Here is a 20,065-nt window from a genome sequence, read left to right as displayed (position 1 = left end):
CCTCTCGTATCCAATCCTGACAGTCCAAAATCGTTAATGCTCCTTACTTTGTCACAAATAAAAACATCAATAAAGACTTTAATATCCGAGCTCATACCAGATACAATCGTTCCATTTTAAACTCCCTAACCATCCAAACCCACTGGATTCTAACCTTGTTTCCTCTTCCAATCCCGATAATCCTCCCAGGCGCCTGAAAAAAAGATGTTCTCGAGACCTTCTAATGTAAAAATGTAAGTAGAGAGTTACCGATTTCAATCAGGATTGTAATCAATTTCAATTCAGAACGCTGAAAATTGAGTTTCATGCCGTTGTAAATTTTAATAAATAATTTTTGAAAAATCCTGATATCAAGTGTCATATCCTCAAAGGCGTGTGATAATAAGGAGGCATTGCTTAGTAAATCTTTTATTACCTTGATTATATCATTAAGATAAGTAAGTACGTGATAAGTAAGGATGTAAAGTAAAGATAAGTAAGGACGAAGGTCGGAAGACCGAACCGCACTCATTTCAACATATTTCGAGAAACATTGCACCAAACAGTATCCGACAATGAAAATGAGGTGGATGGGATACCAACTACTTAAATCTCTTAAACTAATTATGCCGAGGGAGAGATATCCAAAGAGTTCTACCACAAGATTTAACTATACTGCTATTTGCGACAGGCAGTCCACTGACAGTCTTTACTTTTGACAAGCATGAAAATATGACATTAAAATAATTTGATGAATCAAATGAAATTAACAACTGCGCTTGTGCGAATTTAGTGATTTGATCAAGTTTCCTCATTCTATATGTGCCCTTGGATACAATTATGCCGTATGGTGAAACATGCTTATTATGATTTTGGATAAATTAAGATAAATTTTAATTTTAGGTGGGGTCGTAAAACGCCGCTGATCATGGCTGGAATTTTGCAGCTAGTTACTGGAGTGGCGACTGCTTTCGTCCCATGGTACTGGGGCTTCATCGTGCTTCGCTTCATACAGGCACTGTCAGTCGGTGGCACCATGACGATTAGTTTCGTGCTATGTGAGTATTATATTATTATAATTTTCTTATTCAGATGAATAAAATCAATTATATACCAGTAAAGGTAATAATGGAACGAGAACACACGCGATTCTGCTAGTATCTGAGGCACTAAGTTTTAAAAACAAAAACAGAAGTAGCCCATGAATAAATTATTCTATTATTATTAATTATATGCATAAAACAACACATATTTCTGCAAATAATAGGGTTTTTACATAAATGAGTAAGTTACTAAATAGAAAAAAAATTTTAATTAAATTATTACACATTTCCTTATAATCCGCTCCTACCTCACTGATACAACCTTTAAAGTAAATCATAACCTAGCCTACTCATCTCTTTTTTCTCAGTCTGTCGGTGTTCCTCAAGGTAGTATCTTAGGTCCCATTTTTTATACGGTTTATACAGCTGACATCCCAACCCACCCTAATACTGTCCTAACAACATACGCTGATGACACATGTATACTGTCTGTAAACAACGACCCAACTAATGCATCACAAACACTACAAACACACATAACATCTATTGAAGAATGGTGTCAAAACTGGAGAATCAAAATAAATCCTGACAAATCCCATCAGATCACCTTTACTCTCCGTCGTGAACCTCTACCCTCCTGTCCTACAGTATCCTTTCTAAATACTTCACTAACTCTAGATACTTAGGACTCCATCTTGACCAGAGACTTACTTGGAATCCACACACAAGACTGAAACGACAAGAAACTGCTCGTAGATTCCGATTGCTACGACACTTACTTGACAAACGCTCTAAACTTCCCATTCACTACAAAAGATTAGTATACACTAAGATAATCAGACTAATGTGGACATATGGAATTGAGCTCTGGGCTCCACCAAACCATCAAATTCCTCCCGCATCCAATCTTTACAATTACAAAATCCTACGTAAAATCCTTGAAGCTCCTTATTAAGTTACAAATAAACTCATTCACAAAGACCTTAACATCCCATTCGTTGCAGAATTGGCCCAAAACAGATATGCGTCTTTTCATTCCAAACTCCTTAACCATCCTAACCCATTTATTCTTAATCCTTTAATTCCTGATAATCCTCCGAGGGGTCTAAAAAGAAGGCCACGGGACCTATATATAAAACATACAACATATTTACTTATTGTATTATTTTGTACAGTTGTAAATTACATTAAATAAATTTAAAAAAATTAAATTATTTCTATATTTTTAAGGAAAAAAAAACATATTATTTCTTACTTCATTTATTTCTATATTTTAGACGATGTTTAGGACAAACTATCCACTTATGAGTTACATTGATAGTTATATCTTATCAACCTTTACATGTTCTGATGAATTTAAATTATTCATGATTCTGTTAACATAATGTATATTAAACATATAATATACTAGGGTTTATTCTTTGAAAGTAAATAAATAATAATATTGTGTACTCTTGGCCAACGGTTAAACAATAAAGATATAAATTTAGTTTTCAAAATGGTACCATCTTAATTAGAAAAACTACTTCAAACTAAATGTTATGTGGATCACTCTAAATGGTTTTAATTTAAGATAGAAATATTGAAAGATCATTGGTTGGCAGTGGGTAATTGGCTGTAGAAAGATGGTTACAAAAGGTAAAAAAATAGCGGAAAAACTATTTTTTATAAGAACTAATAAATAGTGTTCTGTTATTTTTGTACCTTTTGTTGCCATCACCCATCTTCCAACAATAAAATTGAAATAGTTCATAACTTTTTTTTTATTACACTATCACTTTTAATTAATATTAAGTATAGTATCGTAAGGAAATTTGATAAAAGGATGAAAAAGGATCAATATAAGAAAGGATTTTATAACAAACATCCTTAACCAGTTAATTTGGTGTGACGAAATATTTCTTCATACACGAACTAAGACATTTTTCATTATGAAAATTTGCCGTAATATTTTGAACGCATTGAGTTTTGTGTAGTTCTTATCTATTAAATTCTAGTGTGTTAATAAAAAAGTGCCCATTATGAAACGAGATATAAACAATGAGCGTATGTTTTAAGCTACTTCTGTGTACCTCAACAGATTCCTTTGAAATATTGTTTAATTGTAAAATAAATAAAACTTTTTTGTTGCCAAAATCTTTCTTATTATAATACTGTTGAAGGCATACTTAAGTTTTAGTAACTTACATGATTTACACCTTGTTTCATTCAAATTATGGAAAGAAAAAGGTCAGAACAAACACTAAGTTCACGGTTTATTTCCATTGAGTATGTATAATCACTAAATACACGTATCTCAAGAAAAAAGTGTTGTAAATTATATTTGTGATCTATATTTCAATATTGTGTCTGTAGGTGACACCTATGCCAAGTTGATTAAAAAATATTTTGTATGTAGAATTCATATATTTTAATATGAACACACTCCAGGTTTGTTTCTTGAATATCCATGTTTCTTTTTACTAAAATTTATTATTAGATAATTAATTATCCTTTGACATTCTTGATTTTCACTCTACAATCATTTATTTAATTAGTAAGATTATTATGTTAATTAGTAATATTATATTGGTTTACGTTTTTACAGCTGTGATATTTTTTTATTATTATTATCTATTTTATTTATTTTTTCATTATTTTGCCCTAAAAATATAGTATGAAAATACTCTAATACTCATTACTCTAATGAATAAAAAAGAATATTTGGAGTATTAATATTGTGTAGAGGAATAGGGATATTAAACGGATAAATCCTTATTTTAACCAATTGAAGAAAAATACTCATAAAAACATGAAATATTATAAAACATATATTATTCTAAAACAGGAATTATATATTATAAATTAATATTGTCCTATAAATTTATGGATTTATATGTTAAAAATGCATCATCTCCTCAAAAGGATATGAAGGTCCTGTTCAAAGGATATCGATTTACGTCAGCTGTTGAGTGGCTTCAGGCCTTTGACAGCCACATCTTATTAAATCGAATACCCATCAGCTTCAGATAATTAGTATTCCTTGAAAAGGTTATGATACGAAAGGAAAATTATAAGAAGATGAGGAGAATGAAAAAACAACAGAAAATGAAAGCGATGTTAAAATTAATTTTTTCTTGAAGTCACTAAGTTGGTTCAAGAGAAACTCAATTTCCTGTATTAATTTTTTTAAATATTTTATTTTTTAAGCAATAGTCTAAAAACTTTAAATAATATTATTGAACAAAATTTCATTCATTGTCGTTAAGTAAGATTCCTAGGAATTCACCTCGGTCGCCACCTTGCCTGGAATCACCATATCAACATTAAACTAACTCAAACTAACGCAAGGTTAGCAATGCTATATCCTATTCTAAATAGAAAATCCAAATTAAAACCAGAAACAACTTTTCATATTATTAAAACAATTCCTGCTGATGTACGGCTGTGAAGTCTGGGGAGCAGCGTCCTTCACGAATAAGAAAAAAATACAATCTTTTTTAAAATAAAGTCCTAAGAATCGCAGTGGATGCTCCTTGGTTCATGAGATATAGCCAATTGCATCGGGAATTACAAATGGAGTCCATATAGGATTACATCAAAAAACGGTTCATGAAGTTCCACTCCCATTTACGGGTAGTTAATGAAGCAGTGACCTACAAGTTGGAAATCCAACCTCAACCCGAAGATTGAAGGCCAGGCTGCTGCAGGACATTTTGTTATAAATTCTATATTTATTAAATATATTATTTACACTACTTCTATTTTATTTATTAATTTTTTCTCTCTTCGTTTTTTTTTTTCAAATTAACTTATTTTTTGTTCACCAATTAGAGGGCAATTGTTTGTTTTGTTGGGTCAACGAATGTCGTTATTTTTATTATTGATTTTAATTTTCTCTTTTATTAAGAAGCATCATTTTTATCTATTTTTTTATTTAAATCATAACGTTGTACATAGTGAGGAGTGTCTAATGTACGAGACTATACCTCCCCCTCCCCATAATCAATTGTTAACAAAATATATAAAGGTTAAATCAACCATGTAAGGCCCACCAGGCCAATCTGGTATTTAATAAATGAATAAAAAGTGTCGTTCGAAAAACGCTTTTTTATTTTCAAATTGTAACACTGCGGAAAAGTTACGCATTAGGGAGATAAAAGAAAAAATAAATCATATCTTTATGGGCTCTAAGGCAGCCGTTCTCAAACCTGAGATAGGCGAAAATTAGCTACAGATGAAACTAAGAGCTAAATTTGTTATGGAAACGATATTTATTTTTCAATAGTTCATTCATGAATAAGGATCGTATCAAAGGCAAGTTAGCTATTAGTTTCATCGATAGCTGATTTTCGCCCATCTATTAAAACAAATTTTCGCCACCATACCCTTCTCGCGGCATCCTTATTGAGTTAAAAAAAATGCGGCATAATTATCCTAACGGCGTTCGAATATGTGGGAAGAGAGAGAAAATAAAACAGAACGAAGTAAATGCACGAATGCACCGTATAGTGGCTATTTGTGCTTGTATTTTTTTCTTTCTTTTATCTTGAGATAGTGGGATTCGCTTACGGCAACACTGGCATATAGTTGGGGCACCCCAGTTTGTGTATCAGTGCTCTAAAGTTTTCATTTTAGCTCAAATAATTGTCTATATTACTTGACGTATCACAATGTAAATGTAATACCTCAAATCTACTGATATTTAAACCGATTAACACTTAAAAAGGGTTTACATTTACCAAGTTCTGTAACTACTTTATATTTACATTAAATTAAGAAACAGGATGTAGTCCAGTCTAACGAGGTCCAGAAAAGGAGTCTCGAAAGAAAAGCTAAGGTAATTTCATGTTTTTAATTACGTATTCGAATAATGAATGGTTTTGTAAGTCATGAGAAAAATATTTTTTTTGTTATGATTTTAACATACTCATACTCCATACAAATTCCAAGGACTCCTCGAATCCGGCTGGGCAGAAAATTGTTTTATGTTACACTGTAGCCGTGAGCAAACTCCTAGAGGTTGTCTACCCAACCTCTTAAATTGGGTAAAAATCTGGCGGTCGAACGTGATTCTGACCAAATCCTTGCACAACCTTTGATCTAGTAACAGTACTTCATTACGAAGTACTGAACCTCTGGCCCTTCATGGGTTGTAGTGGTACAGATTTTAATTTTAATTTTAGGATTTTTTAAAAATTCCTGTAGGTGAAGTTAAAATTCCTAGTCGGCTCCCTAACTAAAAAACATAAATGAACCAATTTTTAGGGATTCATTAAAATATTCCACTGAGAACCCTTTCTGGTCCCCATTTGAATGCAGCTCTCTGGATTAAGAGCGAATGCTCAAAAACAATGCCCGCTAGACAATGGGGGAGGGAAAAAATTAAGGAGTACAATGATATAGGGAGTTCACTCTGGCTGATTGCTGATATTTTTATAAAATCGTATGGTTTTTCTGTTACGAAAAAATAACCCAAAAAGTTTAATTTTTTTTAAACATTTACGGGAAAAATTGAGCTCTAAATACTTAAATATTTGTGTAAAAAAAAAGAAAGTGAAAAATATCAAAACTTCTCAGGTAAAAAAAACACAGTGCCTTGACTGATGGATTTTCACCTTATTTTGTTAAATTTTACAATTATTGCCCTAACAAAATGATCTCCAATAGAAGTCTGCAAACCACTAAGTCAGAGACTGAACCATGTACAAAAAACTTCCGACTTCAGTCATACGAGGGTCCCTCAGGAAAATGTTGGAAAATTAGATTGCTTAAAAGTAAATTTTGAGAACTTTTATAGAGCACTATAAAACCCGGCAATGCTTCGCTATTGCTATATTTGAGGGTGTATATACATTAATTGAACACTATTGAAACTTTTATATCAATTAATATGTAGATGAACTGATAAGGCGGTAACTATAGTAACATAAATGGTAACAGCTAACTTCGCCGTTTAATCGTTAATACTGGTCCGATTTCTTTAATTTTCAGTGAATAAAGAATCATTTGATAGTATCACTGATATTTTTTCTTTTTGTTCAGTGAGAGACAAATCGATTGGCATATAATGACCAAGAAAAAATCCATAATTTTGATAATGACTTTTTTTACTGAAAAAAAAAACTGCGTGACCCACTGCCCAAGCAGAACTTGACAGATCTGAATCATTATATTTTTGATTCTTACTCGGCAAATGATACTGGTTAGAGGTACTACATTTTCACTGTGGCAAGTTGAATAATCTAGATCATTATCTGAGTAAAAAGGCACCTTTTTTTATTTTCCCCATCTGGTTTATCCCCCTAGTTTGCAACTTTTCCGCGTTATTACGCTTTAAAATTAAAAAACATTAGTTTTTTCGGCCGACCCTAATGGATGTATGGGGGGAGGTTAAGAACGGAAGAACGGGGGAGACGGAATAGGCGAAGGAACAACTTGCCCCGCGCCCATAAAATGTACAACATAATAAAGTTTTCACTTTCAATATATAAGTTATTTTATTTTTTTTAATCCTTAAATAGTCTATCACTATATGTATCCCCCCTTCTATCCTTAAATAGTCAGAAGGCTTCCACATCTGCATAATATAAACTTATAACAGATTACTATATAACTTATAGTTTTTAGTACCAAACAAATAAAAAATAAATAAATAAAGATAAAATTACAGATAGTTAGTAAATAAAATAATTATTATTAAGTGATTAATTTTTTATTATATGGATAAGATATAACTGGTGTCTAATTTGAATAAAAGGTTTATAGTATTGGATTTAATTGAAAAACAATCAATTTTTAAAATTTGAGAAATGTAAAAATTTTTGTTCCTCCAAATATAACTCTCCCACCACCACTGAATGAGTTGAACTTATATACTTCTCACTAAACCATGGGGCATAACAATAGATTTTACACTTTGATAATGAATTTAAAAAAAAAAAAATGTAAAAACTGCAAAAAAACAATATTAAATATATTCACTCACAAACTAATAAATAGTTAATACAACCTTAATCCTATATCAGGATGCTGCATCACATTCAAAAAGAATTTATCAAAACACTAATTAATGATTTTATTAAAATTAATTCTTTGATCTTGAGCCTTGGTATAAAACATATATATTTTATGCAATGCCTTGAAAAAAATAGAATATTATTTAATAATAAGATTAAATTTAATGAAATTAAGTTAAATCACTCTTGCAAAAGTCCATGAAGAGCCTAACAGGTAAAGGTGATGAGTTCTCAATATTAAAACATTTTTAGGAGACAGAAAGTGCAATACTATCAATTGTCTGATTTATTTTATAACTCTAGTCTGGTTCTTATTTCTTTAAGACCTAATCCTAACAAAGTTCAAACAGAAAACTTTTTATGCCAAACCAGGGTTATAACCAATTTTATTCTACATAGGAAGCCAACATTCTGACCATCTGATAAGATGTCTCATGTGATATAAAATATCCTTATTTTTTATTAAAATGTTAATAATAATTAAGGTTTAATTAAAAAATAATCTATTATGATATCCAGGTATAACAAATTGTTTTCTTAGATTTTTAATGCTTAATCAGTTATTTTATGTTTCTAGGTATGGAGGTCTTGAGCGGATCATGGAGGACTATCATGGCCTCGCTCACGCACATTCCATTCAATTTGGGCACTATCATTATGTCAGGCCTGGCTTGGCTAACCAGAGAATGGAGGACTTTCCAACTAGCTATTTCTCTACCAATTATCCTCATCTTCCTTTATCCATGGTGACATATAAAAATTGTTCTGAACATAAGCTAAGTCAAAATGTAACATACTGTTTTCAAATGTTAATGTCATAAGTTGAAACTAATATAGGAGGGAGACTAGGTGCACAAGTGTAATAAACCAGTGACGTTGTAACATGTGACATCCCTAACATTGTAAAATAAAAATAAAATTACTTTACCATGGAATAAATAAAAAACTATACCACTATAAGATATGAAAAATCTTGGATTTAATATTCGGTAAAGAAATAGTGTTTCTGTACCAACAGTCATTTCAGCAGATGCTTTGGTTACAATCATGTACAACTGAGAGGGGTTTTTATCCCTTAATTAAGATAACAACTTTATAGAACCTAGGATGTACCAGGAGATAGAAGTGCTTTATTCACTGATCTTGCTCCAATAGTAGTAAAAAATAAATAGGAAATATTTACTTGAGTGAGCGAATCAACTTCATTCTGAGAGCCACAATATGCACTTCATGAGCTCTACACTGCTGAAAGAGGGTAGGATGTACTTGCATGGGGTACGATACTGGTTCCTATTTGCTTCTCTGGAAGACAAATTTTTCGTGCCCCATTTTGCTACTTGTGATCAAGTATGGCTTCATCGAAGCCTCTCTTTATTCTTGGGTCCACCCCACTATCATCATGCCACTTTGTCTTCTATTAATATTATGATATTTAATAGGCAAAGTTAACTTATTCTGTAATGTGTTTTATTAAATACTGACACAATGGGAGTCATAGTTTCAGAACTTAAAAAAATTTATGTTTTCTGGCTTACTGCTAGAAAGAAAACTTGAAATGAATGACAGAGGAAAACACTCATCTTTATAAATAGTTTACCTAACAATAAGTGTAAAAATGGAATCAACATCTTACAACACGCTAATTTCATTTTATATATTTCCGTTGTCACTATCTAAAAATTACCACAGGTTGGAAATAGACAAGTGGTTATTTATGACAAATATAATTTAATATTCCTAATAAGCCTACTTAAGCTATATTTTATAAAGTGGTTCAAAAATGTCAAAAAATTAATGGAGAGGGTTTAATAGTGATTCGATACTGTCCAAATACCTATGATAGAGTAAACTCAGTGAAATTATATTACATTGGAAATCATAAGTGTTTTATACAAGTAGTTCTGAAACTCGGTTTGTAAATTTTAAAATGTAAGCATTTAACAATATCAATTTTCGATGAATAGAATATGGTCTGGGTGCGGTAAAAAAAAAAAACTCAAATAGTAGATAATTATACTATTTTATTGATCCAACGTTTCGCCACACGTTGCAGGGCTTCGTCAGGGCTAAAAAAGATACAAACACTACCAAGAATATCAATTTTCCTATGTAAATAATTTTCTAGACCGTCAGTCTTTAAGCAGATTTATATAAAAAAAAGTTATAAATAAAATTATAAAATTCATATTAAAAACATTATGATTAATTTCATATTTATTAATTGAAATTCCTACCGTTCAGGCTTATTACTGAGAGTCCAAGATGGCTTTTAGCTGTAGGCAGGGATAGAGAAGCTTTGAAAATTCTTCAAGCAGCAGCTACCAGAAATGGAAGGCCATTACCTGAAAAAATACCTGAAGTCAAAAAAGAGGTATATTTTTTCAATTAATTGATTTTTTAAAACCTTATTTATTACCATTATCTACTTATAAGTAACTATAATAATAATGTAAATAACTCTACATGTACATATGAAATGAGGGCTCTAAACCTTAAAAATCAAGTCCTATCTCTATGTAAGCATTTATACCATATATACGAGGTAAATAAATAAATGAACATCTAGAATATTCCAACTCAGCATTAGTACTCAAAAATCAAGCCTACATAAACATTTAAGAGCTAATCTAGACTTCAGCTTCAAATATCGTATTGCTGCCCTGGAAGGGTAATGACACAATTACACACTCTCACTTCTAAATCACAACTGAAAAATGTGTTGTTATTCTGTACAGAGGAGAAGATAAATAAGTTTGCAGGTTATAGCAATGCATCTTTCCTCTCATGGCAAAATTAAGTAGACTTATGTGGATTGAAAAACAACTTGTTAATGGATTTTTTAGATCGAGTCAATAAAGTCAATTTTACAGTTGCATCATTACTCTTTCGGACTTGCCACATAAGATTTTAATGAAGGTTGCATAGGTTAGTACAGAGGTGGGCAAAAATGAGTGCAACTAAACCTATGGAACTGAAATTGTCATTAATACATTTTTTTTTATTAATAAAGGAACATTGTTTTCCAAAGCAGTTCAAATTGTAATAAAGTTAGCAGTAGTTTTGGTACCACTAAATTTTATAATAATAAAAACTTTATATCTATAAATATTTATAGTTATAAATTTGGATTTTTAATTATCAAAATACACAAATTATTAACAATGTTATAATTCTAATTATAAAGAATGATGGTCTCTTATTTATAAATATAAAGAAATGATAAATTATCAAACATGTTTAACATTTAAAAAAGGAAACCAAACAAATAACTACAAAAAAGTTTGTACCCTAATTATTTCATCTTGGAATAATCTAAACATAATGTATTTAACACTTAACAATAATGAAGTATAAGGAAAAAACAACAAATGTTGTAACAATTACAGGAAATTTGCATTAATAAATGTTTACATAGTTTTAGAAAGCATCAATACTAATTAACCATATCTCCAGTTTGGACTGTAAACAAATACCAGATGGGATCCCTTGAGGGACATTCTTGTTTAGAATAAACATTTATAGTTAATTACACAATGTAGTTACAGACAGATTACATGGGGTTAGATGGTATTTGTTTAGGACAGGTTTAAACAACCAAAACTTTAGACTATGATAGTTAATGCCTCTACTATGTATTTTAACATTGACTTTAGGAATAAAAGTTTAATATTAATTAAAAATTTACATTTGAATGATCAATAAATATTTACAGATGGAAAATGAAAAGCAAAACGAGAAGAAGCCAGGTGTGATAGATCTTTTAAGAACGCCGAACATGAGAAAGAAAACATTAGTAGCATGGTTTTGCTGGAATAATGTTGGGCTATGTTTCTTTGGTTTGGAACAGTATCTTTCTCAAGTTGGGGGGAACATCTTTATTAATGTTGCTATTTCAGGTAATTATGATGCTCAATATATTGTCTGTGAGATTCGAAATATTTTGAGTTTCTACTAAATGGTGGTTTTATTCCAGGAGCCTGCATCATTCCTGGAGTACTTGCTTCCATATTTACAATGGACAAATTCGGTAGAAGATGGACATTGTGTGCTGGGCAGTTTACAGCAGCAACTTGCTGTCTCATAATAATATCATTGCCAAAAGGTGAAAATAAATTAATACCAAAAACATACACGAATGTATGATTTTGTTTACAATGTGAAAACAAATATATATTGGTAAATGAAAAATCATTATGATACATTTGTTGTTGACTATTGATAATGGATATGAGAAGATAGTTGGGGTGTGGTCAGTAGAGAAGTCAAATAAGTAAAACTTATTTCATTAGTGCTAATGTTTCAGCCAGAATTTCAGGACTAAGTAGAAAAAACAAAATAACAACCACAATGAATGAAAAGTAATAATATTTACAACTATAACAAATGTTTATTGTTTCACAATATTATATATAATAATATTATTTTTATTTTTCTGATCACTTTACCCTCTTTTCAACTTTAACTCTTTCCTTATTTATTCTTCTTTACACATATTATTACTTTATGTTCCTCATATCGAACTATTATCAGTTATATCAATTATTCTTTTTGGCGTACATAACTTTATATTTCACCATTTTAATTTTGTTATTTTACTTAGATATTTAATTAAATCTTTTTTATCTTCTTATATTTGACTTCTTATTACACAATACCTTTACTTCCCATGTTACTTGTATATCTATATTATTTGTTATCTTCTTATTTTCTTATTATACTGTTCTCATTTTTTATTGATTATTGTTGTTATCTTGTTTTTGTATTGAGCCTTGATGATGGTTAGAAATTCTGGCTGAAACATCGGTACTAAAAATATAAATTACTAATTTTTATTCTCCTTTGACTATATCCACAAACACCTCATTAAAATAAAAAGCCAATTGATGAAGAAGATACAAAAATTGGAGGTCTTACAAACATAATAGTAGTATCAGCAAATGTCATTTTCGTATAAGGCGAGGATGGTTGGGGGTATGATTTCACTGACCACATGTCCAACCTTCTTCTCCTCATATATATTAATCATGTTCAACAATTTTTTATCTTCATTTTCATAAAATTTATCTCAGACATTTATTATTTTGCCAAGTATAGTTTTAAATTTCAAGGGTGATAATAATAAAAATAAAATCATCATAATTACAATTCAAAGAAATATCTAAAAGATTATTTCTTTATGCAGAGGCAGAATGGTGGCGAGTAACGTTCGCTACAATTGGAGTAGCTGGTACTGCAGTTGGTTTTACAACACTGTATTTATATTCAACCGAGCTTTTCCCTACAGTAGTGAGAAATACTGGGCTTGGAGCTGGCTCCATGTGTGCCAGGATTGGTTCAATGGTTGCACCGTTTGTAGCATCTTTGGTAATTATTTCATTCATTGATTACATTATATAATAAATTTAGCGTTTATTTAATTAATTGAAGAAATATCTGAAAAAAATACTATTAATAAACAGGCTTTTTACATCAAAGGACAGTAGAACACAGCTATCTTCAATACTATTTTTATTATTTAAAATACAATATATTGTAATAATTTTAAAAAATTAAAAATAAAATAAATAATATAAAAAAGAATCTGAATAGTTTTTTAAACTTTTCTCAAATATTAGAGAAATAACTTTGGGTTCAAATTAAAGAACACTAATAATATCAAATGGATAATGAAATTTATTCAAATTCAATAACATAAAAGACTCTTAATTTTATTATATAAAAAGAAAGAGAGACTCTTAATCTCAGGGCGTGTGGTTGCTAGACAATCAGAATACAGATACAATAATTTCTCTTAATTTAAATTAAAATCTATTTTACACATGTATCTATTATTATGCCTACAAAACTAACCAAGCTCACGGTCTTCCTTTTGATATCCTTGATGTTCTTTGTTCTTCTTATTGTTGTGGCGTCCAAAATGGCTTCTTCTTCTTGCCAGACAGAAATTCATGAGGCTCTACTTGTCTATGGAGACGTCCTCTCACCTCTCTCTCCACACAAAGACTGACTTGTTCCCTCCAACAACATAACCTGCCTTGAGGTTACATGTAAACATCATTGTCCCCCAACAGTTAGGGATTTTTCCAAATGATTTATTTTCTGAATATTATTCATTTGCACTATTCCTTGATTTCTATTTTTCCTTTAATTTACTGTATTTTCAATTATGATGGGAAGAGTTAAAATAGTTTTTATGATATTTGGATCTGCTCTAACAACATACCGCCATCTTGGATTTGTTTGGAATACAAGTATTTCTTTTAGACAAAGAAAACTGGTTAGCTTGCTTAATAATTTAAAATAACAAATAACAATATTAAAATTATACATAAAATAAAACATATCAAAACCCTTTATACATCAAAAATATATTATCTACTCAAAAAGAGCATATTACAATATATTTTTCTTTCTTTACAGATATTTACACATACCAATAATCTACACTAGCTTTTTGACAATTCACTAATAAAGAAGAACATATATTTAGCCTTAACTCTCACTTAAATAATATTTTTATATAAAGTATATCCAATGTATAGATAATACTGCATCCCTACGCTATTATTGTACTATTATAATATTCTAATACTATTGTACTCTATAGTATAATTGTTCCTCTAATATACATTTAAAAATTCCTTTCATTCACACCCAATTAAGGATTTCATTAAATATTCCTGATCAAGGATGCCCATCCTCCCCAGAAGCAATGTCCCCTCTCTTCCCAAAACAATTTTATTACCTTCTTCACTTAAACAATAAAAAATGGATTCATAAAATTTGTTATTTCTTTCATGTAGAACAGATAAAGGGTTTTTTATTAGTTCCCTAGTTTGAAAGTTTCCTAAAATTGAAACCCCATAAAATTAGATTAGATCTGAGAACCCATAATCTCATAAAAATTTTTCCCTCCTCTATAGAAACTTTGAAGAAACAACTTTAGCCATGTATTCCCCTTCTGAGTACCCTCGTTCTGATCCCTATCTTTAATTAATGTGATAATAATCTAACCATAACTTCAAAACTTGAAGTTTGATTAACAAGGTAGAACAAGAAATAATAAAATATTTAATATATATGCATATATCTAAATGTATTATACTAAAAAAATTTAAATAAAATAAAATCTTAAATTATGATATATTTTTTTAAATTACAAGAAATTTTGAGGAATAATTTTCCAGTAACATGCATTACATTGAAATAATATCATCATAAAGATAAAGGAGTTACCTTTGAACCACATTAAGCTTACATTTTAGCTTAAATTTACTGAATAAAAACTTGTCAAAATTTTATTCAATATACCTATTTCAAACTTTTGTAATGTTTCGATATTATTGGCTGTTTTATAACACTTCTAATGTTTTCCTGGTCATAATATAAAAACAATTTTTAAATTGTACAAATTCTGCTTTTTGCAGTGTATCTGTAATCTGAATGTATTTTTTTTTTTTAATCGCCATGGTCATTCATATTTATTTTGAAGCCTTTCTTTATATTCCTTGTAATTAATTAATCCCTGAACAACACCTACATAACTTTTTCTTGAAAATATATTTTTCACCCTCACTTTGTTTTATTTGGTTTAGAAAAAGAGTTTATATATTTATAATATGTTAATAGTTGACCTTGGATTATAAATGAGGAGATGGTTAAGGGTCCGGTTAGACTTAATGGTTTTTATGAAAAGGTGATTTTATGGAGAAACAGTAATATTCTCACAGTATTCAAATAAAAAAAAGTAATTCATGCCAATGCCCAGTTTCAGTAACTTTTTCAATTAGCTAGATATAAATAATTTTTTTTTAAATCCTGCTCTATGCATTATTAGTAAATGTTTTAAAGGTAAGATAAGCCTGAACCTAATTCTGGGATTTCAGGGGTGGAGAGGAAAGAGAAGATTTTCTTTCTGATTGTTTTATTATTCTAATTGTTCCTACATAGGCTGAAATGTATCAAAAATGTAAAATATGTATGTAAAATTAAATTTTAAGTTAGATAAGTTTTTTATTATATTATTTTAACATAAATGTGGGATTAATGAGGTTCAAAATTCACACTCTTGAATATTGGTCTTGATACTTAAATTGATGAAAAATGATAGAAATATGCGTTTTCTATAACAAATATATATAAAAAAACTGTATAAACAAGAAATTTTTGCACAATTTATTGAATTTCAAAACTTCAATTTTTTTATATATCTGAATAAAATATGAATATTGATTTGTTTTTTCTGGTTTTGTATAATCATTGTTAAAATCAACAAATATAAATAAAGAGTTAATTTTGAGGTAACTAGTTGTCAATATGTTAATATAATCTAAAGAAGTTATACAATGCTAATAATATGAACACCTCTTAATTACTTTCTTAAAAATATTATTTTTATTATATTATTTATTCATTTGTATTATGAATTAATACAAGCAAAAAATAATAAAATACTACTAAATATTATTTAAACTTTGAGTAAAACAGATATAATTTAGTCATTAAGTAGATGAATTAAGTAATATTTTGATGGGCTAGAAATAAATTTTGACTTGAGAAAACTTATGCTTCCAATTCGGAAATTTCCAAAAGTGACCTAAATGTTTATATTAATTTTTTAAAGGATAAATTATGGCATAATGCTCCAGCGGTCATGTTTGGATGCAGCAGTTTAGCTGCTGGTCTTCTATGCCTGCTGCTTCCTGAAACACTAGGAACACTTCTACCAGTTACTCTAGCAGACGGAGAGTCATTTACTGGGTATGTGTATTAAATAATATAATAAGATATGAAGAAACATTATAGAACTTCTGATAAAATTGCCCAAAATAAAAATAAACTGGTGGTATCTTTGTTAATATATTGGAAAAAATTATATTTCACAATAGTTAACTCAATAATAACTTCTGTAATGGACTAATCCTAGCTATTTAGACTTTGTAACATGTTTATGAGAAATAAAATAAAATTTTCAGGTTAACCTAAATGTAAAACATATTCGACTACTTGTCAAAGATCTTTTAGCAATACTGTTACCATGAATACTGCCATATGCATGACCAGATAATCACAGTGTGAATTCATTTGCTTTTAGATGATCGATTTGATAATTTTATATCACTCTGGTTGATAACACATTGGTTTCCAATTAATTGTACAATGCTTTAGAAAACGGATAGTCATAAAAAAATGAGGCTTTGATTTTTCTTTGTTCGTTTTATAATTAACATTCATGAAGTTTGTTTAAATTCTGTCTACGCTTAGTAGTTAAAATTTTGAACAAGTATGGTAAAATATGGTGTGAAAACAATGTTGGATAATGAAGAAATTTCAATTTTCCCTAAAGAAATGAAAAAAATGATTTTTTTTTGTTACATACAGAAGTCATAATCACAATCCTCTTATAGGACTATAAAACTAGGATTATTCAAGTAATGCTAAACTCAAATAACTATATCTAAGCAACTTCAGAATTTTGTAACTGAACGTTTCAAAAGTCTGTAAAAAATATATATATTTTCAGCCACAGTATTTATTTATAACACGAAAAAAAAATTAGGAAGCTTTGAAATGTTCATTTATACTTTTATGTGATTAATTAAATGTGTAATTAGAAAAATAACAGAATTAAACAAGTAAAATATTAATTTATGCAACTTTATATTATATTTATTTAATTCCTCATTAATTGGAGATTTCTGATAACAAGCAATGTTTAGGTCAAAAAAGAAGTAAATTACAGGAGAAAGACATAACAAGAATTATTCATAAATAGTACCAAAATAAAGTTGTAGTTTGGTACTGGTATTGGTTGTTCCTTAAGAGGGAGCAAAGCCAACCAATTCATTTGCTCTCATATCATTAGTTACTGTTGGTAGTAGGTTGTGATCATGATTCTACATTTATTTTAAATAAAATAATAAAAATTTAATTGAAATAAATTCTATACAATAATTTTTAATTACTAATGATTGAATCAATAAATAGATGGCTTAAAATTTAGTTTTTTGCTTATAAGTATCTTATCTGTTTTAGGAAAAAAGAGGACAAAGAAAAAGGCAAAGACAACAAAGCATACGTTGAAGACATAGCAATGGAAACATAGCAGTGGTTCAACAAATTTTATTTCATAACTCAGAGGTGTTAGTTATCTCAATGTAAATATTCTTTTTTTCTAAAAAAAAAATTGCAGTTATTATTAAATAAGAGCAACTCCAGAAGTATTTCTACATAAGCTACTTCCAATACTATATATGATCATTTTTATTTTACTTTTTAAATTTGATGTTGTTTGTTTGTGACTTCATTTTTGGAATGAGGAGCCAGAAAATGAGTTATTAATGTGCCTGACCACAATTATCCTCACTCAGAAATTAATGATACAGTATTAATGGATTTAGCAGACTTTGACTATTTAAAGTGATGTCAAGCCATGAATTTTTTTCTGTTATATATATTTATTAATGTCATAAGGGCTGTGTCCCACAGAATGTTTTTGAACATTGATGTATTTTGAAAGAACAGAGTATTTTTTATATTTATTATTTTATAAAATCAAATGTGATAAGAGATATTTATATTTATTATCTTATTAGGTTGTAGATATTGTGAATGTCTACATGCATTTTAATAAAGTTAAGTTTTTTGTAATTCATTTATTCATTTCCTCTGTCCCAAAAGTTGTATAAATATTTTATTGTAGAAATTTTGGCAATGAGGCTATTTTTGCAACAAAGCATGAACATTGTTGAAAACAATGTCTTTTTCTATTAAAAAAAATTATGAATGAAACTCTAACTTAATTAAAATTAATTTTTTAAAAAGATTTTTTAAGTCGAACCTGATTTTAGCCGAGATGTTTGAGCCAAGTTGGAGGATTCTTGTTAAAAAATATGAAATCTTACAGATATTTTAACAATATGTTGGTGCGGAGTGAATTGAAAATTGACAACCTACCAGAATAAAAACAAAAACATCCTTGCTCTACACAAAATATTATATTGATTAATAATAATTAACAACTGTGTATCTTTAAAGTATATTTTAGATGAAAAAGGTACAGTAGCTTAGGAGAATAAAGTAGGTACTAAATTAGAATATGATGATAAACAATATTATTTAAAAATCAATTTTTTGGACTAAGAAATTTTTAAATATATTAACATTTTAAGTAAGATAAAAAAAAATAAAATGAAATGTTTTTGTCCAAAATTTGACTTCTTTTAGCTTAGTTAATTGAGGAACTAATATTATTCCCGAGAATGCTATAATAGATAAAAAAAAATTATTAATAATAAATAAAAATCGATATTAGGGAATTATGCAAAGTACAGGTAATATAATTTAAAAATATGTATAACCCTTGGGTATATAATGTGTCAAAATGAAATCAGTATTATCTGCTAACTGTATCAGTAATGGGTCCAATCAAAAAATGTATGTTAAAAATGTCTATAAAAATAAATAAATAATTATAGTATTTAATAAATAATATCATATACTTTTATCATAATCTGACAGAGGTGCCTATTATTATTATTTTTTACAGTTCTATACAATGTTATGTAGAAAGTTTATCATCAATAATAAATCAGAAAGTAGCATGATTGCATCTATTAAGATTACAGACAAAAATAAAGCACTTGAAATATCAAATGTGAGAAGGTCTCCTGTATTACTTTGCCAGGAGCCCAGGCTTATCTGACTACAATCCTTATTGCTAAAACTAAACTAAATTATTAGCTGATACTTATATGTATCTGTTTTTATACCTACATTTGTGAAATGAAAACAAGAAAAATAACATGTTTATTATCTAACTTTATGGAAACTAGACAACCTTCATATTTTTTATTATCTAGTTAAACCGATAAAGCAGCCTTGTGGATGAGAGAACCTGCAATAGAATACCCAGCCTCAATGAAGTTAATACTCTTAAATGGGAAAAAAACCTGGCAGTATAGCATGATTTTAATCAAATCAACACTTTGCATAACGGTTAGTCTTGAAACAGTATTTCCTTCCAAAGAACTGAAGCTTAGCTTA

General features: G+C 29.0%; 1 protein-coding gene across 1 annotated transcript in view; it reads left to right on the top strand.

The window, feature by feature from the left end:
• Nucleotides 1–18,670, top strand: part of LOC106677348 (organic cation transporter protein) — a gene marked incomplete at its 5' end in the record, with an annotated part of 35,511 nt that extends 16,841 nt beyond the window's left edge. The window contains 8 exon segments of the mRNA XM_014415223.3: nt 883–1,037; nt 8,598–8,766; nt 10,262–10,391; nt 11,733–11,916; nt 11,994–12,122; nt 13,203–13,384; nt 16,644–16,780; nt 18,056–18,670. Coding sequence (XP_014270709.3) covers nt 883–1,037; nt 8,598–8,766; nt 10,262–10,391; nt 11,733–11,916; nt 11,994–12,122; nt 13,203–13,384; nt 16,644–16,780; nt 18,056–18,125 — 1,156 coding nt within the window.
• Nucleotides 18,671–20,065: the final 1,395 nt, after the last annotated feature.

Source organism: Halyomorpha halys, unplaced genomic scaffold, assembly GCF_000696795.3.
Source record: "Halyomorpha halys isolate HHAL.00 unplaced genomic scaffold, Hhal_1.1 Scaffold94.1, whole genome shotgun sequence".
NCBI classification, from domain to species: Eukaryota; Metazoa; Arthropoda; class Insecta; order Hemiptera; family Pentatomidae; genus Halyomorpha; species Halyomorpha halys.
The sequence above is the reverse complement of the archived record's forward strand: the minus strand, read 5'-3'. Positions and strand labels throughout refer to the sequence as shown.